At 40.6% G+C, this 22,287-nt stretch overlaps 1 protein-coding gene across 1 annotated transcript; it reads right to left on the reverse strand.

Moving 5' to 3' along the window:
- Positions 1 to 6,459: 6,459 nt before the first annotated feature.
- LOC146630190 (beta-1,3-galactosyltransferase 2-like) lies at positions 6,460 to 13,363 on the reverse strand. Its single transcript, XM_085355648.1, has 2 exons — positions 13,172 to 13,363; positions 6,460 to 7,439 (listed from the first exon to the last, which is right to left on the reverse strand). Exon 2 carries the CDS (start codon positions 7,432 to 7,434, stop codon positions 6,460 to 6,462), a length of 975 nt encoding a protein of 324 aa, XP_085211774.1. The 5' UTR covers positions 7,435 to 7,439; positions 13,172 to 13,363.
- Between the last annotated feature and the right edge of the window lie 8,924 nt (positions 13,364 to 22,287).

Consider the following 22,287-nt stretch of genomic DNA (forward strand, 5'->3'; position numbering starts at 1 on the left):
ATTGTGAGTGCATGGTACTTGAAAGAACTTGACATATAACATATATGTCAACTGAAGTAATTCATTTAGTATTGCTCACTCGGAAAAAACAAGTTATTCTAAGTACTCATTTTGAACAAGTTGCCCTAACTTAAATATCTTAAATAAACTGTAAGTTTTCTAATGCAGTGAGTCTGCATAATCTTTTTAAGTACTGGCAACTTGTCAGATTTTACAGTGTCAAAGCACAAGTGGTATGGAAAGCATTTCCCATGACACACAGGCGTTAATCTACCTTCATTATAACCAAAACAAAACCAAACACTGTCCCTGATAGGGACAGTCTCACTTTATCATTACTGTGGCTACAAGAACTACGGTATCACCATTATTTTTACAATTATGTTTACAAGAAGTATGTGTGTTAAGAACAAATTATTCCAATTTTCAGGTCTTTCAACCATCAATAAAATAGCACAAATTGTGATTATATAAGAGATATGTAATAAATCAAGAACATGCATAGATCTTATGCTGGAGCTTCTTTTTTCCTGTAGCAGGGCAGTCTGAACAGCTGTGTTTGTTATGAGAGAAAGAGGAGAGAGGATGCTGGAGAAGAATCGGGAGTAAGAGACTGTATACTATTATGTACGCTTGTTTAATTCTGTGTGTATACAACATACATGGGCCTGTGACATGTTTGTGTGTGTTTTTGTCTGTGTCTGCATGTGTGTTTTTAGGGAACTGACCACAGCGGGAGGCCTCCAGCAGCAGGGGCTACCAGTGCTTCTCACAGCCTGCAGAGTGACTCCTTGACAGGGATCGTGAGAACCTGAGTGGCAGGGGTCCTTGTGGTCAAGAGGAACTTGACTAAATGTAAAGAAACGAGAAAAGGCAGTGTACACAGAGCATCTGGCAATTCTGCTCAGGGAAACAAGGACGCTCTTTGATTTTCTCCTATTATACTCCTTGCCACTGAAACATCCTCTTTTTTTAAAAGAAATAATAATTATGAAAAATTATTACTCATTGTTTTTAAACATGCAGAAGTGGTCGACATGACCTGCCAAAGCTCAAAAGATGAAAGAAAATTGATTCAAGTGACTCTGAACCCGGCATGGTTGGATTTACTGGGATTTTCCCCATTCATTACAACTGAGGTATGGAGAAGAGCATCTCTGAATTGCCATGGAACATTGAAGCAGATGGGCTAAGGAAGCAGAGGAGCACACGTTGTGCCATGTCGAAACTGAGGCCAAATTTGGACCATAAAAGATTGGAAAACCAATCTTGTCTGAAAGTGTCAATTCAAGCTAAAATTTTCAATGGTAGGCTCATAATTTGGCATAAACAACATGAAATCAGGGATCCATTCTTCATTGTATCAGTGTTTCAGGCTGCTGGTGGGGTAATGATATCAGGGATGATTTTTTCGGCACGCTTTGGGTACTAATTGTACATCATTTAAGCACCACGGGCTACCTAAGCTCTGTTGCTGACTGTATCCATCCCTTTATGACCACAGTGTAACGACAAACAACAAAATCTCTGAGGAATGTTGTTGAATCTGTGTCATGAAACATTAAGGTAATTCTGAAGATGAAAAAGGGACCAACCCCGTACTACCAAGGTGTACCTAATGAATTGGTTAGTGAGTGTATATTTTAATTCAAATGGTTTGCTCAAGCCCTGAATTTGATTTTTTAATTGATTGTCATTATCGTTATTATTATTGTGAAATAAACAATGTGAAAAATGCGATAGTGTAAATTGACTGTTTGTAAATTAAAATGCTTTACAGTGCTCCAACATTTAATATGTCTATGATGAAAGTAATTTGTAATTTGTAAATTTAAATGTTTTTTTGTTTGTTGTTTTACTTTTGATTTTTTTTTTTTCCATTTTAGAAGTTTCTTTTTTGTTGTTGTTTTTTAAATAACAATAAATTTATAATCAGTCAGAGGCTCATAATCACAGCTGCAAAGTCTTTGGTGGAGGTAACTACATTCTTCTGTGATTTTTCCAAACAACTTTGTTCTGTATGACTGCTTCAAGTCCCTCATCGCTCTTTGACACTGAGCTGGAAGCAGCAGGACATCTGATTTTCTTTCTGTTCCCACACCTGTCTTCTTGCTCTTTGCTGCTGTTCTTCTTTCTCTTAGTCATCAAAAGACACCACGTCCTCTCTGTTTTTTTCCCCCTATGTCCTTCATCTCAAACTCTTACTTGTGTCAGTTTGTGCCTGTGTTATTATTTATGGGCTGGTGAATGGAGAGAGATTGAATGAGACCCAGAGCTTGGCCTTTACCCTCACACTGTCTGCTACTCCTAAATCACCACAGAGTCTGGCTTACTTTCACATTAATGGTTTGTCCATGGTGTTTGTGTGAGTGAGAGAAAGAGCCAGGCACAGAAAGAACAAAAGAGCCGCCTTTTGTCCTTAAACTACTTGGTTGTTTGTCCAAAAGCCTCGTATAGCCTTTGTTTTCTGTTTTCTTGTTGTAAAAACAAGTATTTTATTTTAAAAAATTCAGTTTCTTCAGTTATGAACAACCACTTAGTGACAGTGAAAAGGAAAAACTCTCTTTTAACAGGAAGAACCCTCTGGCAGAACCAGGCTGGGGGAGGGCCAGGAGGCTGCCAGGTCACTGTGGAAGAGATCCAACGATTATTAATAACTAATGATTAAATGCATTTAATGACTGGTGTTTTAAGTTTATTTAGTTTAAAGCCTAATATCAAAAGTATAGAAACTATCCAATCAAAACTGGGAGCTGGTTCCACAGAAGAGAGGTTTGAAAGCTGAAGGTTCTGCCTCCCAAAATTGCAAACTAGCAGTCTGAGAGCCAAATGCTCTGCTGGGGTGATATTACTCTATGAGGTCTTTAAGATAAGATGGGGCCTGATTATTCAAGACATTGTTTGTGAGTATTCACTCTACTGTCAGCTTGTCTCCAGATTTTTTTCAAATGAGTGTGTCAATATTTGAGGGCTGTACAGGTAAAAAAAATGAGCTCTTTTCGTATTGTCATTGGATTCATTATACTACTAGCTTGGCTTAACTCTGTCACTGTGGTTTTCATGTAGAGGAGCATGTTCATGTAGCACAGAGCTGTTTTAACATATGCAATTAAAACTCTTCAATATAGTTATCTGTTCAGTGGTTTACTTCCCATAAAAAAACCATAATATTCTGCACATCAGTGCAACTTAAACCACTGTACCTGCTTTAAAGATACATGCACTGATGGATGTTTTTGGTGTGTGTGTGTGTGTGTGTGTGTGTGTGTGTGTGTGTGTGTGTCTACGGCCAAAACAGGACCAGCTCAAGTTTATGACCCTGCAGTGCAGTCTTTCTTCTCAGGGTGACAGAGCAGACAGCCGATCTGCAGGGGGAATAGGAGGCTAGTCTGAAGGACACCTGGTCTGCGAGGAGCTCAGTTGGACAGTATTTTATGTATTTTGTACTTTCAAAGTCATTGAAGCAATTGTAAAAATATATTTTCAGAGTGTCCAATTTTGCCTTGTCATTGTGATTTAAATGGACATGAAGTTTAAATTGGGTTTGCACGTTAGCCTGGAGCAAAATCATCCTAATCCCTCTGTTTCCCTTTATCTGTGAAGCAAGTCACCTTTTTATGCTTTGAAAAAACAGCAATTGTGTCATTCATTGGTATTTGGTATGTCTATTTTTATCTGTGTATGCTTAACTTCTTCTCAGCTTCAGTAAATTCAAAACACACTTTCTATTACCCCGCACCAAACTACTGAGAAAGGCTTTGGTTTCTTAGGAACATAAATGATATCCAATTCTCCTCAAAGCTACAGAGAGAGAAGGAGAAAGACTGCACACAATAAATAATTCTGAGCTCCATCAACTCAATCCTTTTTGATAGCATCAAAGGAAGGAAGAAGATGAGCAATTTCCTGTGTTGTGAGTGTACAAATTGAAAAGTCTGTATAGTCTCTGTGAGGGTTTGTGTTTATACCTGAAACAGGAACACAATATATGGCCTAGTAATGCACACACCGCAGACACATGCTCAAACAATCTGTCTAGTGGGCAGAGACAGGAAGTAGTCTGAAAAGGAGGAAGAAAAAAATGGTTGCAACATTTAACATTTAAAGTGACAAAAAGCACAGCAGTGCTAAACCAACAAACGTATGGTACACTCACACTAGCACACCCATGTGTGTGTGACCTTCAAATTTAAAGTTTGTTTGACTAGTGGGATTACTGGTCCTGGTCTTACAGGACTCACAGGTGGCCCCCTGTGTGGATCAGTTGGAGCCAGACATCACTAACACATGTAGTGCGATCAACTCCAACAGCTCCCACAGCCTGGTACTTCAAAACCTCAACGAGAGTTTAAGGTACTGGGAGTCAAAATTGGTGGGTAATTGTGCTAAGTAATCAATAAATCTGTGAGGAACAGTGTGTGCCCACTTCATTGTGTCACCAAAGGCATAAAATACTGAAGGGAGAGAGAGTATGACAAACAAATTGTCGCTATTTAAATTTTTAGCTGTTTTCTTGGTTAAGGCTGCAGTCAGCGGGAGCTAGAACAGGGCCTTGACAGAAAGTTAATGGATCAGAGAGCTGGAGATAAATGAAAACACAAACCTATCACATTACCCTCGTGGAACAGAGACAAACCATTGTATGACCATTAGTTCTGAGCATGTTACTCGCCGGTTTCCCCCCCCTTTTTATCAATATGAAAATTGCTTTTAAAATTGCCAACAATGACTGTAATTCTTTCATGCATGCTTTTCATATTCTTTAAGCATCTTTAAATTTTAAGAAAATCCATGATGTCAAACCATCATTCCCCAAATAGCATTAACGCTCCTGCTGTAGGCACAATACAGCACTCAGTTGTGCAGACTGTGTGAAAGAAATACTTCTTTATTCTAAGCATGAAACTGCACATAAGTGATATTTAAAAGTGTCAGACAATCAAATGCACGTCTCTCCTTTTAGGTTTGGAACCTACCAAAGATTTCAGTACTCACTGTTGATTTCTACTGGAGCCAAAAAAGATTCAGTTCTTAATACACAGTACCCATGAGTGCTTGCCTAAAACTCTGACCTTGATGGGTCAGAGGTTTTGGTGCTTCGTTATGTTCATCAACATGTTCTGGAAGTTTTTTTGGAAGTTTATGAGCGAACTCACTGGCTGACAGGATAAATGGCAGACTTGCCTTTCACCTCAGCATCGTTGCTCCTCTTGACACAATGATGAGGAAGAGGTTCCTGGCATTCCTCCCGAGCTTCCTGATGCGTTCAAGTCAGCATTCCTAAATCCTTCTGTGTGAGCTAAACCTTTCTTTAGATGTCTGTTAAATGCTAAAAGTTGTATTTTAAAATTGTCTCGTTTTAGACGAATGTCACTGTTCTCAAATATATGGCCAGATAATGTTAGGTAAATGTAATTAAAAGTAGTTTAACAATTATATATTTTACCTTAAAAATTCAAAATTTCCATTCATTTGGAAAACAAACACCACATAGTACATTTCTTTGATGCTGGATTTTTGGTTAAAAATGAAAAACTTCAATTGGACTTAAACAGACATAAAATGATTTTTATTTAATGTAAATATTTTAATTGTGTTTTGAAGAAATTTACATCAAACTTTTAAATGAGTGGGGTTGATAAATATGCAGCAGATTAATAAAAATTGTTGTTGTTGTTGTTTAAAGTGGTTAGGAGTGTTGTGGCTTAAATTTTATCGAATCAAAGTCTGCCATCTTGTGGAAGTATGAGAAACTACAACTGTATTCCCAGTACTGGCCAGTTTGTTTAAACTCGTGGTACTTTTCCTATATCGCATTGCATCAAGATCATACATGCAACATAGTTTAGATAACATCAGTTTAACTTGACATAGAAACAAGTATGTTACATGAACTAGGAAAAACACCACAGCATTTATATCCTAAATCCTATATATCCTTTATTTATATGTATATCCTTTGGTGTTATCCATACCATAACACCAAATATAAAAGACAAACACAGAGAGTAAAAAGTACAGAAAGACAAAAGAGCTAAAGTTAAATACAAGAGGATATAAAAGTAACTTAAACATCTCACACTTGAGCTGAGGATAAAGGAGGCCTGGCTGACTTCAATAAAAAGTGATTACAATATCATTTTATCATTTGAAAATCCAATATCACCACAAAGATCTAACATGTAAATATATAAATGTACTCTTAATACTAACCCCTGACAAAAAGCCTCTCACAACCTCTGTGCTTCAGTTAAATATATTGACCTTTTTCAAAGGAAAGAAAATTATATTAACTTGGCCTAATGATCAGATTTTGCAAGATGTACCGTAACAAAGGTGTCTCCATTTTGCCACATAATAAATATGCAATATTTTATTTTTGTTTTAACCATTGGCCAGATTCAGGTTCCCACTCCATTGATCCAAAATCCTATAAACAATACCTTTTTTGGAAAACCTTCAGCACTGAACTCCCCGTTTGATCCTCTCCCAGTAGCCATTCATTTGCAAGATGCTTGTTGTTGTCGAAGCGATCACCTTTGAAAGACTGCAGCTGCTCAGAGAATGGCTGGGATTGACAAGAAACATTGTTTCTTCTGGAGGGTCAGTAGGAGATACGCCCAGGCGTTTCAGACACATGCCGAGGTAAGCATCTTCAATGTAGATCGGTTTGATCTCAGGTGACACTCCCAAGATCTTCCCAGGAAGGTCTAGTGACATGACGTAGGCAAAGCCGAGCGGATACGGGGGGTACTCTGATTCAGCAATCACAGATCGAGGCATGTAGAGCTTTATAAATGGGTTCCTTAAAACAGGACTATGCCACCAAACCAGCCCAGTCATATAGTTTTGCTTAGCTGTGCTAGGATCCACCAACAGTTTCACCAGATTCGGGACATTGAGTATAACATCGGAGTCGATCTTCATGACAAAGGAAGCCTTAGTACAGTGTGCAGCCAGCCACTCCAGCATGACCATAGTCTTGATAGTCAGATTATAGTAGCTGTCCTGAAAGTTGCTCTGAATCAGGTCATGGTACAGCTGATTCTCCTGCTGAAGCTTCTCTTGCTGATGTTTAGCATCACTTCCACCAGGGAGGCCCACTATGAAGACAGTCTCTACCTGCTGACCCAGAACCAGCTTCTCATTTGCCCACGTCTGCCGGATGGCATCCCGAGTTGCCACATTACCGGGTGCAACAGGAACCATCAGAATAAGGAAAGGAGTTGTGGTCCTACATGTAGGCGTGTCATCCATGATGAATTTGTAGTTTCGTGGGTAGGCCACATGATATGGTCCTGGATCCTCCCAACGTGGCTCTGCTGATGCTGGTTGATAAGGAATGTTCCTAACCACTTTGTTGGAATTGAGATAGAAAATCACTGCTGCTGCAATGCAAATGAAGATGCCTTTTAGGTGCCTCTTCTTGTCCATGAAAACTACAGAGAAAGGAAACATATTTTATCGCGAGAACTTGTACAGCACGTATTCTGATAACACAGCAATACACAAATTAATAAATAACAGAATTAAAGTCATAAGGTCTGTGAAGGTTCTCAGTCATCCAGGTCATCGTAGTCAAAGGAGCTTGCAAAGAAAAGCGTCTGGACTTCTTTAAGTTACTTAACGCCCACTCACATCCTGGGCCATCTGATCTCAGGAATTCGCATGATAAGGTGGGGCCAGGTTGCACAATGAACACACCCGAAACTCTGGCTGATTGGGACCCACACCCAGTTTCACACCTTGTCTCAGGCGATTAGAGGATCATCAGGGGGTCCTTTGTCCCTCTGTGGGGGGATACTCCCACTAGGTTTATATCTGGGACTCTCCACCATTTGACCTTAGAACTGAAGAAGCTTCTCGGATGAGAGGTGAAACGTCTTCAAGTAACTTAAAGAAGTCCAGACGCTTTTCTTTGCAAGCTCCTTTGACTAAAGTCATAAGGCTTCCAGCTTTGTAGCCCTCAATTTCTCATATCTGCTTTTTGCAGAGAATGTGGTTCTGCAGGCTTCATGAGGGGTTCACAGCTAAGTGTGAATGACAATCAGCACCTCCACATCTGAGAACATGGTCCTCAGTAGGAAAAGGCCAGACTGCCCACTCCGGGTCAGGGACGAGTCACTGCCCGGGAGTGGAGGAGTTCAAGTATCTCTGGGTCTTGTTCACAAGTGAAGAAAGTGGGAGCCTGACAAACAGTTTTGGTGCCACAGCAACAGCAATGCAGACGTTGCACCCGTTTGGCACGAGACGGCCGCTCATAGAAGCAAAGCTGTTGATTTACTGATCGATGCATGCCCCTACTCTCAATGTGATAAAGGAGCGCCGCATGATTCACAGTTCAAATAATTGTTTCGTACTGGGCCTTAGTGTGGTCACCCAATTAATCTAATGTCTGAAAGAAGTTGTTTCCATTGCTCTCAAGGACACGCTTACCTTTCTGAGTGGCTGGCCCTTGAAAAGCTCAAAACAGCAGTCAGGTGGGACTGCTGTGCAGATCTATCCTCAGTTACCTATCCAAATTCGCTATCAAAAGGCCTTTACACACCAGATGTGTAATATTTGTGTGAATATTTCTTGTTAAAAATTTATTTGGGCCTCACCTATTTTCTTTCTTGCAGCCATTCACACAGAACAATGTTTTGACATTTATCTTTTTTTTTTGGACACGAATAAACAGCTTTAACCTAATCAGACCACTGCACTTGGCAACAAATGCGCTCATCGTGTTGAATATACAATTCGGAAATAATTCTATTTTAACTCAGACACACAGCTAGACGCGATTCGGGGTCAATCGGCTCACTGAACCTATTTGTTTGCCTCCTCAGATGAAAATCTCATGGTTTGATGGTTGCTTCTGGTGAGAACTAGACATAGCCAGAATCTCTTTCTTCCTTTTCTGGTTCAGAAACATCAGGACCAGCTCATCGTCACTTGATGTCAACTTCATGTATTTCACAGTTTCTTTTTTGAAAACTAATTTTTCACAAAACCAAAACACATTCAGTACATCTCTATGTTACAGGGCAGGGTCACATTCGGAAAATTTTTTTTGCAACATACGCGGTAGATAATGACTCAGAAAGCTTTGGCAATTTCTAAAAACCCTCTACCCTTGCCATTCATTTATGAAGTCAAATATCTTAACAGTCAATACAGAAGCAACATCCAGAGTCAGGGGCGATTCTAGGATCAGGGCTTTGGGGGTGCTGAGCACCAGGAGAGCTGCCCAGCCAAGCAAGATAAACTTTACTTGTCACAATGAGACTTCTTCCCTGTCTCTGTCAGTCCCTGTATCCCTAAATGTCTCCAGTTGTCCCGAGTTCTCTCTGATTGTCTCCTTGGTGCATTTAAACCCCTGTTCCTCCCTGTCCTCATCGACTGTTGTCTTCGTCTTCGTTATCAGTCATCATAATTTTACCATCTCTGTGCAAGTCTGCAAATTTCTTTATTAAATAATAAGATTCTTAAATTCATCAAGTCTCAAAACATGAGATCACTGTTTTGTACATTTTAACACAATTTAATAAGCATATGCTTCAGCCAATACCTTTTCATTAGCCTTGTCTTGGTTTCTTGCTTTGTGGTAGATCTTTATTCTGTTTTCACTGAGATATTTGAATGCTAATCAATAAATCAATATTCAATTCTAAAAAAAAATCTAATCCCCACATTTGTGAAAGAAAACCAAAACAGTTATTTGAAAAGTCTGTATCAAAACCATCAAATCTGACAAAGGTTATTTAAATGCTGCAAAAGAAAAATGGATTGGAATAAAAAAAAAAATACATATCCTAACCTTAATTACTGGGGGAGAATAATGAATGATGCTCACAGTGAGTAAAAAGTAAACTGAATGCATTTTTTGGACAGAGATTCACTTTTAAAGTGTATGTATAATATAATACAGATACATAAAAAATACACTCCAAAAATAGAAGAGTCCTTGAAATGTACAAAATATTAATTAAAAAAATTATAAAAATGGAGACAACTGTGCCTATGGTACAATGTATGAAAAGCTCTTTACTGCAGATACTACTAATATGGCTCTGCAGATTTTTTATATCATTTTAACCTATGTCGCCTCACCTTGAGGTTGGAAAATCTATCACTGTTTCGTGGTCAACTCTCTCAAGCAGTTTAACAGTTTCTGTTTTGCCTGTCACTGTTCCCTGTCTGTTTTCTTACCTGGTTCTTCCTGACCTTGTACTTTCTCCTCACGTTCCCCTCTTTCCTCTCTCCCTCTTTGGACTGACAATCATACACAAATAGATTGTATTGAATGAAAAAAGTTAAATTAATATGAAAAAAATACTATTGAAATCACTATTAAAGTCCCTTCTCAATGTACTTTCAACCAAAAGGCAAATAACCAAACACATGAACATCTAATAAAAGATATAAATACTGAAACACTGATCCAACATTATCCTTTATTGACGGATAATTTGATCTTACACTTTTAACTAAATGTGGCTACTTTTTTGAAAAAACTTCCTTATATCCATTATGAACGTGACTGTCTCTCTGTACACACACACACAACAGGAGTTAAGGCTAATGGGAATGCAGTCAGTTAGCTGATAAGTACCTTGGGTTTAATATCGGCACATATGACAAAATAACCGGCTTCTCTCATTCCTTTTCAAACAGGACAGTGGTAACAACAGCAGGCTACAGACACTTTTAAGTTTTAGATTTTAAATAGGCTTTATACATTTCAATGGGAGCAACAGGACCGTCAACTGTCGCTTATTTTACTACAGAGCAGGACGGATTGTAGGGTAGCAAACATCATCGGAAAACACGTTTTCAACACTGCAGGTTACTCGGGTGTAATGTTTTTCAGCTAAAAAGAAACATGGTCTGACTCCTACCTAACTATATAAAGAGTAACTGAAGGTTAAATGCAGCTAATATGTCCTGTTTTAAGGCAGGCACTTACACCTCCGCTCCTCTGCATCTCAGCGACTATCGGTCTGGCAGTGAGGGCTAGTGGTGGGCGGATTGATCCAAATATCGATAGTATCAATCCCAAGTCGGGATCGGTATCGGATCGATACTAGCCTGGTTAGATCGATTCTTTTATGTTATGTTTTGTTTGACAGTTCTGCTTGTTTGCTATGCTATGCTGTGCTTTCGGCAAAAACGAAACAGCCAGGTCGCTGGACTCGCCGCTCCTGTGTCAGCAGTAAACACTTTGCTTCCCCCCCCCCTTATATTTCGGTGTTGCGCTCAATAATCACACGGTTGCTGTAACAGTTCATTCAACCGCTGCAGCTCTCCCGCTGGCAGCCGTACACATCACCACCACCAAACCTGCAGCGGCATCACAGAACACGCCCTGCCACATACCCCCATCGCCCGCTTCACCCCACCCCGCGAGCAGGCGAGGGAATCGGCCCGGACCATCGGCGCCCCATGCCCCGGCCCAGCGACAGGGAAGTGTTCACTCTGGTGGTCGCCCGCGACTCCAGCGGAAGCCCGGGAGCTGGCCTGATGGCCACCCATGTGGCAAGCAGCGGCGGCGCAGCAGCAGTGGAAGTGAGCCAGGGCTCAGAGGCAGCTGGGCGGACAGCATTCAGGGCCAGGCAGGACCCCCGCGCACCTCGACCTTCATCTCCAGCTTGGCAGGTCCCGCTGGCGCGCCAGCCTCCGGCTCGCCCGAAGCCGCGCGCTGTCCACCCTTACAGTGATCACCCGGTTGCTGTAACTATAGCCTACATTTAATGGCTGCAGCCATCCTGCTGCCAGCTGTACACATCAACACCAAAAACAACAACAGCACAAGCAGCGCACAGGTTTTAAGCCGGTGAGGCATCATTGTAGATGCAGTGAAGGTGAGTCCATCTCCTCTGCAGCAGCATCGCAGACCATGGCCCGCCACAATAATAAAGCATTTTTTTATTTAATTATAAATAAATGATTTCTCCTAATTATGTCCTGGGTTTTAAGTAATTAATAATACAAAAGGAAAAAAATCACAAAAAACACTTAAGGTCATGAAAATTAATTGTGATTTAGCAATTCAATGAGGCATCCACCTTATTTATTGAAAAGTATCGGTAATGGTATCGGCGATACTGGCCCGTATTTACTTGGTATCGGATCGATACCAAAATATGCAATATCGCACACCACGTAGGGCACAAGAGCCAGAGCAGGGGCAAGGCGAGCTGGAACAAACCATTTTGGGAGGGGGGTATCTATACTTTTGTTGTTAAAATATTACATCTCAACCAAGTACTGCATGCTTTCTATATTTTTTGTAGTGTATCACACACACACAAAAGACAATATCCTGTACCAAATATTGTCAAAAAAGTAAGAAATCTTTGGGGGTGCTTTAGCCAGAAATGGGCTAAAAACGCTAAAAACGCCCCTGTCCAGAGTACACTGTTAAAGATTCTGTATTTTAGGTTCAGTGAAATGTTTTACATAGGCTACTGAACCTGATAACTTGTTTTATGCTGGAGCGGATGTAGACAGAAAGCAGTCTACAGACACTCATAGAGTGTAATGCAGAGAACACTTCCACTTGTAATATAACACTTGAAAACTGTGGTAATCAGGTGTGTACAATAGTTCTGCTTGTTTTCGCTGTTTATAACAAAATATTAAGCCTAGGAGCAACTCTTGGCCTTTTTTCCATTTTAGAGATCACCACACTCCAATGAGGAAGTCAACGTGTAGTGTTAGTCTAGCTGCACAGATGAGTGATGTCCAAACAAACAAAAAACAGAAGCGAAAAAGAGGGTTCAAAAACAATGAAAAAATATGCACTCCACCACTGCCTGTGCATTTCATGCTGTACTTTTAGATCTGTGTTGATCTTCCTTATTCCGGCCCACTTATCAATCAATCAGCATTCGACCTACATATGGGTCATCCGTGTCCAGCCTCGTGCAGCTAACATTTAGAATCGCCCTGTTCTCCAGAACACCGGCAGTGTGTGCCGTTTGTGAATCCCCCTCTACGTTTGCTGATCAAACGGAAACCGCTATGCAGACGGAAAAACTACAGACACCATAAATGTAGGCGTTTAGCCATCATTTCCGCGTTCGGTGAAATTTCTCGAAGCATGCAAGCCGACTTTGTCTTATCAGGAGAACTTTTCTTTATTCCAGAATAATCCTTTCACGTAATAACATCATTCTGTGCTCACCTGTTTTTGTTGGGCATTAAATCGGAGCACGAAGTAAAGCGTGGATGGAAAGTTTATTCAACACGGGAAACCCACGTAGGTTGCGTTGTTCCTTGATTTCCATCCGCTTGTTTGTGAAAAGCGGTCTTCTACGCTTTTGTCTTTATAAACAGATTTTACGCAGATAAACTCCAAAGAGTTCCTAAACGGTGTGGTCGCAGACAGGGGACCTCCCAGTGCAGAGTTTACCTGAAGTCACGCCGAGTCTGAGCACCGCCCGCGTCAATCCAGTCTCTTCCGCTTATTCGCAATGAACTCAGTCGGCAGGAAATCATCTTGAAATTATATTTAGAACAAATTTCTAACAATTGATATTTTTCACTCCAAACACTTCCAACTGTTCGCTTGTGAGGATTTTCCAAACACTACAATTAGAAACAAAGTATCCTAAATGTATGTATTTAGTGTTTTAATTAACGTTTTAAAAATGAAATATATAAACCCGTACTAAATATTTGTATGGGGAACCTAAACAAAGACTATATGTCAAAAAATATTCTGCTATTTCTCAATTCTTTCCTAGAAGGTTTTGATGAAACTGATCATTCGTGCAGAGGTATCGAAAACGGTTTCTTACTGCCATTGTTTAAATTCACAGTATATACAGTATACCTTTAGGGAATAATATGGGCATCTGATCTCTTCTTCGGGTCAAATAAGGCCAAACTTTTATAAAATGTTTTTATTTTTAAAGTTGTGCTTAAAATGTGGTTGCCTCTGTTTGTACGCTGTACGGGGATTCTAAAGATCACAAACGTGTCACATTTGACTGGTTAGTTATTTTGAAATATACTGTAGTATAATTTTATGTAATAAATATAAATATGTAATGAAGTAAAGTAAAGCTCAAAGTCCGTACCTATCCACGACTTACTTCTATGTAATGTTTGTGTGATCGAAGTAGACGTCAGGCTGCCCTTATCTGATTTTTATTGCATGACTAAAGAGAACAAAGAAATCAAAATGAATATACAAAGTAAATGTTGCCCAGGGCTGACCTACCTGGAAATGCAAACTATGACACTCGTTTCTGAGGTTGGAAAAATTCCCCTGGCCCCAAATGATATCTGCACAGTGCTTTGACACGAAACAGCATTCTGTCAATGTGAGAGTGAAATGCTTTTCTTTACATGCAAAACAATTTCTTTATCTTTAACAAATAATGGTGTCTTTTATCTGCCTGCAAAACTGTATAATGTAAGACGACCATCATGGCCCAGATGAGATGAGACTACACAGTGAGCAGAGCAAAGCTGTACAAGCATCATCAAGCCCAACACTTCAGACCTTGAATGCAGACAGCAGAGGTTCAAACAGCACACCAGTGAAGAATTTCTAAGCCTAATGAAAAAGTGTTTTAAAAGCATTTTAGCAGTTGAGCTGCTGAAATACTGTTATTATTTCATAAAGGAGAAATGATGCATTACATGAAGCATTTCATAAAGGATAAATAAAGTAAAAAGAGAAACGTAGCTGAGACTGAATGCCTGTGTTTGGTGTCAGACGAAGGCGTGTTATTCTTGTATCATATTTCTGCAGCGTTTTCATGTTATTTGCATAACAGGTGCCTTTTGAGGAAGTCATGTGTCATCTAACAACGAAATAACACATTGTCAAAAGCATCCTGACAGATTACTGCCTGCAGGCAGTAATCTGTCAGGATGCTTACAGGGCAGGCATGGCTGCTGTCATAAATTTAATAAAATGCAACTACAATTTATTAACTCAGTAGTTAATTCTTTATAGCACACTTGATAAAATACTCAAAAATTCTAAATTTGAATCCTACCATATTGTTTTTTGTTTTTACTTTTATGATATTTTTATTCACATTTTTCTTTTTTGGGACCTCAAAATGGATGTCAGCATGCCGTCTTGAAGAATGTGTCCATTCATAAAATGCATCTGGAGTTGAGAGAGGGCTCCTTTATTGAAGACGTTTTCAGCAAATAAACAAATAAAATGACACACAGCTTGTCCCTTTAATGTGAACTGAAATAAAAAGAAACATATAAGTCATCATGAATGCTCCTGCTTAGCAGTCATCACATGAAAAACACAATAATACCTCATATTCAACTATCAGCTATGTATGCATCATTCTGATGCTCATACTCCATATATGCACACATGCCTATGTTACAAAGTTACTTGTGAGAGAGAACTTTTTCTACAAGAAAAATAAAAGTAGTTTTCATATCCACGCTGAAAACTGTGCTACTATATTCCTCCTCAGGTACATGGACTGATATCATCAGATTGCACCATAAGGGCAACTGGAACTGATGAGCATAACTGATAGCTAAACAGACAATTCAACAGAATTGAACTACCCGGAAATGGTTATCTATAAGAGCTGTAGAGAAAAAAAATCCACCAAAAGCTGTTGCATAAGTACAAAATATCATCAGCCACAATGACGATGTCAGTGCTAACAAGCTTGCCACCAACAGATGCTTGTTAGCTGCCACTAGGCATTTGTTTAGTCTAAGTTAAAATGTTTCTATTTTTGACATGATATTTGCAATTTGCAGATGTTGCAAATATCAGTCAACCATTGCAAATGTCATTTCCAGTAAGTGTACCACTTGTTACTACAGCATAATAAATGAAATACTACATGGTGGTATCTGAATTCATGCAGTCTGTTTGTGTAGTTAGAGCAGGGGTGTCAAACTCAAATACACAGTGGGCCAAAATTCAAAACTGGAACAAGGTCGCGGGCTAACATTAATATTTATTGAAAAAAAAATCTTCCCCCAGGTATAAGAATGAATCTTTTCTTATGGACTCAAACAAGTTTTGCTGAAAAACTGAATATGGAACAAGCAAAACTTAATACTAAACAATATATATATATTAGCTGTATAATACCAGTAGGCCAGCTCTAATAGTAATTTGGTATGGCTTCGCGGGCCAAATATAATTAGGCTGCTGGCCAAATTTGGCCCGCGGGCCAGAGTTAGACACCTATGAGTTAGAGAGTGTGAGTCAATTGCAGTCTTCCAGATGTGAGTGAAGTTGCCCCCCCCCACCTTCTTCAAATCCAACAAAAGTGGTATCAAACGTTTGTGCTACGTTTGTGCTGCAAACATTTTCATTTGTGCTACTATCATTTTAAAGATATTAATAAAAATTTCTAAAGGTCATCAGAGGTCAACCAGCCCCCCCCCCAACATTAATTAAATCAAACAAAATGGGTGTCAATCAGTTGTGCTATGTTTGTGCTGGTTTGTGCTGCTAAAATTGTCGTTTGTGCTGCTTCTGTTTTAAAGATATTAATGAAAAGGTAAAGGTCAAAAGGTCAACCAGCCCCCCCACATTACCCAAATCAAAGAAAATTGATGTTAAACGTTTGTGCTACATTTGTGCTACGTTTCTGCTGGTTTGTGCTGCAAAAATTTTTGTTTGTGCCGCTATCATTTTGAAGAAATTAACAAAAATTTCTAGAGGTCAACAGAGGTCAACCAGCCCCCCCCCCCCCCCCCCCCCCCACATTAATGGAATCAAACAAAATTGATGTCAAACGTTTGTGCTGGTTTGTGCTGCAAAAATGTTTGTTTGTGCTGCTAACATTTTAAAATTTTTAATAAAATAATGTCTTGATGCGTGCTTAATCATCCAGGTAAGTAAATCCCAAAAGGTTGATTCTGTTTATCTGGACATTTTCAGTTGGAGAAACGTTTCGTCACTCATCCAAGTGACTTCTTCAGTCTCAGCTGACTGCAGGTTTCCCCAACCTTATAAACAGTACATTTGCATAGGGATGGAAACTAGCACCACTGAATGAACAAAGTGCTGGGGGGTTAGTTCCATGATTGTTAGTATGCAAATTCTTATGAGCATTGATCAATGACAACTAATCAAAGCCTACTGAAGAATGGCCATGAGTACCATTCACAGAAAGTGGGGAATGGCTACAATCATAGCATTGTAGGATGGCGAAAGATGTACCCTTGGGCCCCCCTTCTCGATTCAGAGATGGTCAGCATCCTGACAGCCCGATGGACAAAGCTGTCTCTCAGTCTGAGTGTTCTGGCCCGGAGGCTCTTCAGTATCCTTCCTGATGGCAGCAAACTGAAGACGCTGCTGAAGGGATGAGTGGGGTCACCTGTAATGGAGACGACCTTCCAAATGAGGCAGGTGCATTGTCATTTTTTCCTGCAGAACCCAGTGCAGGAGTCATACCACACAGTGATGCAGCTGGTGAGGATACTCTCAACTGTGCCTCTGTAAAAGGTGCTCATAATGGGGGTTGAATCTCTTGTGCTTCTCAGTTTGCAGAGGAAGTAGAGTCGCTGTTGGTCTTCTCCACATTCAGGGACAGGTTGTTGTTGCTGTACCACTCTGCCAGATGGTTAACTTCACCCCTGTAGTAGATCTCGTCGTGGGTCAGCAGAGTAAAGAGAAGGGTGCTCAACACACATCCTTGGGGAGCCCCCGTATTCAGTGTTCTTGGGCTGGAGTTGTTGCAGTCGACCCGTACTATCTGCTGTCTTCCTGTCAAGAAATCTAGCAGCCAGTTATACAGCAAGGTGCTGATCCCCAGCAGATCCAGTTTGTGAATGAGTTGCTGGGGAATGATGGTGTTGAATGCTGAACTGAAGTCTATGAACAGCACTCTGACATATGAGTCTCTAGTGTTGAGATGTGTGAGGGCTGAGTAAGGGGCAGTTGAAATTCCATCATCACTTGAGCGTTTTGACGAAAGAGATTTTGATTTGATTTGATGCAGGACTAACCGTTCAAAGCACTTCATAATGATGGAGGTGAGTTTGACAGGACGGTAGTCCTTAAAGCAGGAGGTAGATGACTTCTTGGGTACAGTAATGATGGTGGAGGCTTTGAGGCACGTGGGAACGGCGGTACTGATTTTGGCAAGGGATCTCCACACACTGTCTGGGGATTGTGTCACCACGGTCTGCAGAGTGGGCTTGTAGTCTGTGATGGTTTGTATTCCTTGCCACTGCCTCCAAGTATCTCTGCTGTCGCTGAAGCTTTGCTGTAGCTGATGCCACGTGACAGGTTTGCCCTTGCTGTTCTTTGGCTCACCTAATTCCCGGCTCTGAAGGCTTGCATTTTTCAACTTTAGGAGCATTTAAACCTGACCTGTGAGCCATGGTTTCTGATTGGCCTGGACAGTGATAGTCCTGGTGTCACGACCTGCAGGATCGGCAAGGTGCTGATCAGAATCTCTCCACTCCTAGCCCTCCTTCTTTTCTCCTTTTCCCTCTCTCTCCCCCTCTCTCCTTCTCTGCCCTGTTTTGCAGGGGTGGAACTCATGGCGGCTTCACGCCCTCGGTCCACGCCTTCCTGGATTGGGAACACCTGGGCCTCATCAGACCAACTGGTATATTAGAAGGAGGAGATCAGCTGTTCAACGCTGGATTGCTGTGAAGGCTCTAGTCAGTACACGTCTAGCTCAAGTTTCCTGTGCCTCCGTCTCAGAGACTTAACGAGTGTTTCTTTGTTCCTAGATTCCCCGTGTTTCCCCGTGTGGAGTGTGGAAGGAGTGACTGGTCGCTAGCGGAGAAGAGAGAGGTTGAACTGAGCGCGTGTGTGATTTCCCCGTTTTCCCTGGACCCCTGCCCCTCACGTCTTGTATATAGCACTAACCCCGCACTGTCTGTACATACACTTGGTGAAGATCTGTAATAAACAATCTCTGTTTAAACACTACTCATGAGTCCTGCGAGTGGATCCTCTAAGCAACCGGTGACACCTGGTCTCTGTGACATCATCGATGCATTTTGGGATGTAGGCAGTAACAGTTTCTGTATATTCCTGAAAGTCTGCGGTGTTGTCGTGTGTAGCAACCTGTGGTGGAAAAGCAGTCTTGCAGTGCCTCTGAGGACCCTTCTGGCCACACCTGTACCTGCTTACGAACTGGTTTGGTGACTTTGAGCAGGGGCCTGTGGGAACCCATGGCACACCTAGGTTTCTGCCTGTACTGACCCTTATGCAAAATAGGTGGAATTAAGACACAGTTCCAAAAGCAAACACAACTGATCAGTGCTGAGAGTGGTCCTGTTGCTGAGGTTGGGGTGATCCTGTAATCTCTTATGAACTACCTCTAACGCTTCTATGACTGGGATGCAAGTGAAGACAGATGTAACATCTCTCTCTCACTGTACATGTACTGTTTATAAAATTAGGGAAACATAACCTGCACAAACAAAATAATTTGCAGGACAAATGTTTGACATCAATTTTGTTCGATTTGAAGAAGGTAGGGGGGGCAACTTCACTCACATGTGTTTATAAGGTTGGGGAAACCTGCAGTCAGCTGAGACTGAAGAAGTCACTTGGATGAGTGACGAAACGTTTCTCCAACTGAAAATGTCCAGATGAACAGAATCAACCTTTTGGGATTTACTTACCTGGATGATTAAGCACGCATCAAGACCAGCTGATCATTGATCAGTTTCATGATTGAAGTAGTAACAGGAGAGCGAGCAGGGCCGGCCCGTGGCATAGGCCGTATAGGCAAATGCTAAGGGCGCCGTCCATCAGGGGGCCGTCCAGGGCGCCGTCCATCAGCCAGTGCCACAAATGTTGAAAAAGAAAAAAAAAAAAAAGTTGGTACTATTATTTCTAAATACAAAAAATAATCCCACGTTAATTAAAATGCAAAGTAAAGCTTATTTAATAGAAATATTATTTGTTACAACATTACACTACACTGCTGATGTAGGGGGGCACCACCTAAAATCTTGCCTAGGGCGCCAGATTGGTTAGGGCCGTTTCTGAGAGCGAGGGTGAGAGAATTTGAGAAGAAGAGGCAGCTGACAGCGTAAAGACGCAGAATAACTCCAGCTTTGTGTCTTCTTCCATTCTAGCTGACGTCCAGGACAAACTGTGTTCTTTTTCAGCTCCGTACGAAGTGCGTAATAATTTCTCTGAATGCGGGGCGATTCTGTTTTTTACAGAACAGTTGGCAACTCTACTAACTAACCTTATGAATAAAATAAAGTTCACTGTCAGTAACATCATAGCTCCCATAGTACGCAGTACAACTTATTGTAACTGTAAAAAGTCAGCACAACGAAAATAAACTCCACCTAAACTTGGTTTATATCTGACCCAGATAGACTGCAGGTCATAACTTCTTACCTGAAGTTCAGTTCACCTGATACTCGGACCGGCAGCTGCCTCGGGTCTCTCCTCCTCCTGCCTCCACTCTCCCTCATCCACCTGCTGGCCTCTGTGGCAGCTCCGCCACAGCCACCAAAAATTTGGTTACTGAGTTACTTTTACATATCGGCCAGCATCTGGCCAATCCACCACCTTTCATTGTTTATACCATAAAAAAAAAAATTTTTAAAAACGAAAAATCGCCATCGGCCCACCGGTATGCCCGATGGCCAGTCCAGCTATGATGTGGCCATTACATTTTTGGTTGTCTAGACCAAATCACTAAATTTTGCTCTACAAGGGCCTGATATCAACTTATGAGGACATTATACTGCCTCTGTTTCATCAAAATTTAAAACAAATATCCTCATATGTGGCTCTCATTTTTCTCAGAAACAAAAGTTCAGTTTAAAAAAAATCTGGTAATTCTTTGTTTTTACATTCATCGGATCCCAATATGCCCAAATACCAAAGAGAAATTAAAAATGCATGCCATGGAAGAGTTTGGGTCTTAGGAGGTTAAGATGTGCAGTGAACCTTGGCTGTTTTGAGTCTTTGCTGTCTGTGTGTCTTATTTCTGGTGGGAGAGATAAGGACACAATGGGAACATAACAGATGTATGCAATGAGAGATGAATACAATTGAAATAAAGAAATAGTCTAAAAGAATTGAAATTGCTTTGCAGATTAAAACAATCTGAGGCACTATAGAGAAATATGGATTCTGTAACTAGTATCTTTCTGTATGTCAGAAACTGTCCTCTAAGGGCTTTTAAGGATCCCAGATTTGCCAGTGATAGAAAACAAAATAGGACAGTGCTCTACTGTGGTATTATCATAGACTCTAGTATGTGAATGGCGTTTCTCACAACATTCAAGAGAACACTGAAAGGTTGAGGTTTTGGAAAAACATATTCATTACATTCAAATGAATAAGAACAGTCCATTTAATTAAATGTACTTTAATATGTAAAATAAACCTTATAATCTTTTAAAATATTTACACCTTTCATTAGCAGTCAATTTAATGTTTAACCCCAGCTGTATTATTTGTAAACGCATTTAAGTAACTTCAGCATTCTCACATAATAATCACACATGTAAAAGTGCACCCCAATGAGACCTGGTAAACCTATAAAACCTTGAAGCAATTGTTCACCTTCACCTTTCCAAACAAGTAACTCTAAATCACATTTAAAAAAATAAATAACTTCGGTAGTTTATAACAATCTATAAATACATTAAAACTCTAGCATAAAGCTAAGGTGTTAAGGACAAGGTGGCCCAGGCTTTTTCAGGTCTGTCCAATAATCCAGCAGCTGTTTAGAAGAACCAAGAATGTATGTAATGACCTTGGAAAATTCACAGCGATTATATGCATAGTTATAGGCCTTGAACTGGGAGGGTGTTGGTGGTGCTGTGAGGGCAAGTCCAAGCTTTTTCATGCACATCCCAATATAAGCATCCTCAATGTTAAAGGGTTTGACTGACTTTGACATTTCCACATATTTCTCTGGAAGATCATTAGAAAAGACATATCCCATACCCAGTGTGTAGGTCGGGTATTCAGGCTCTGGATACAATTCCTCAGGCACATACCACTTGGAGTTCTTGGAACGAACGACTGGTTTGTTCCACATAAGCATCCCTGTCAGGTAGTTGGTCTTGGGGATGCCCGGCTGTTTTAGCATGATTACTAGATTGTCAACATTCAGAAACATGTCAGAGTCAATCTTCATGGCATAGGCTGCTGCAGGGCAGTGTGTACTTAGCCAGTCCATGATCACCATGGTTTTGATTGTTAGGTTTAGATAACTGTCTGTGAAGTCACTCTGGATCAGATCATGGTGCTGCAAATTTTCCTGTTTGAGCTTCTCAACATCATCTTCTCTAGAGACACCCAACATAAATAAAGTGAGTACCACCTCACCCTGAACTATGTTT

Source organism: Diplotaxodon limnothrissa, linkage group LG6 (genome assembly GCF_057381915.1).
Source record: "Diplotaxodon limnothrissa isolate DT_005_m linkage group LG6, D_limnothrissa_male_GT1.1, whole genome shotgun sequence".
Taxonomy (NCBI): Eukaryota; Metazoa; Chordata; class Actinopteri; order Cichliformes; family Cichlidae; genus Diplotaxodon; species Diplotaxodon limnothrissa.

What these genes read in the sequence shown, in the direction of transcription:
- LOC146630190 (XM_085355648.1), bottom strand. Translation starts at nt 7,434, where the DNA reads ATGGACAAGAAGAGGCACCTAAAAGGCATCTTCATTTGCATTGCAGCA.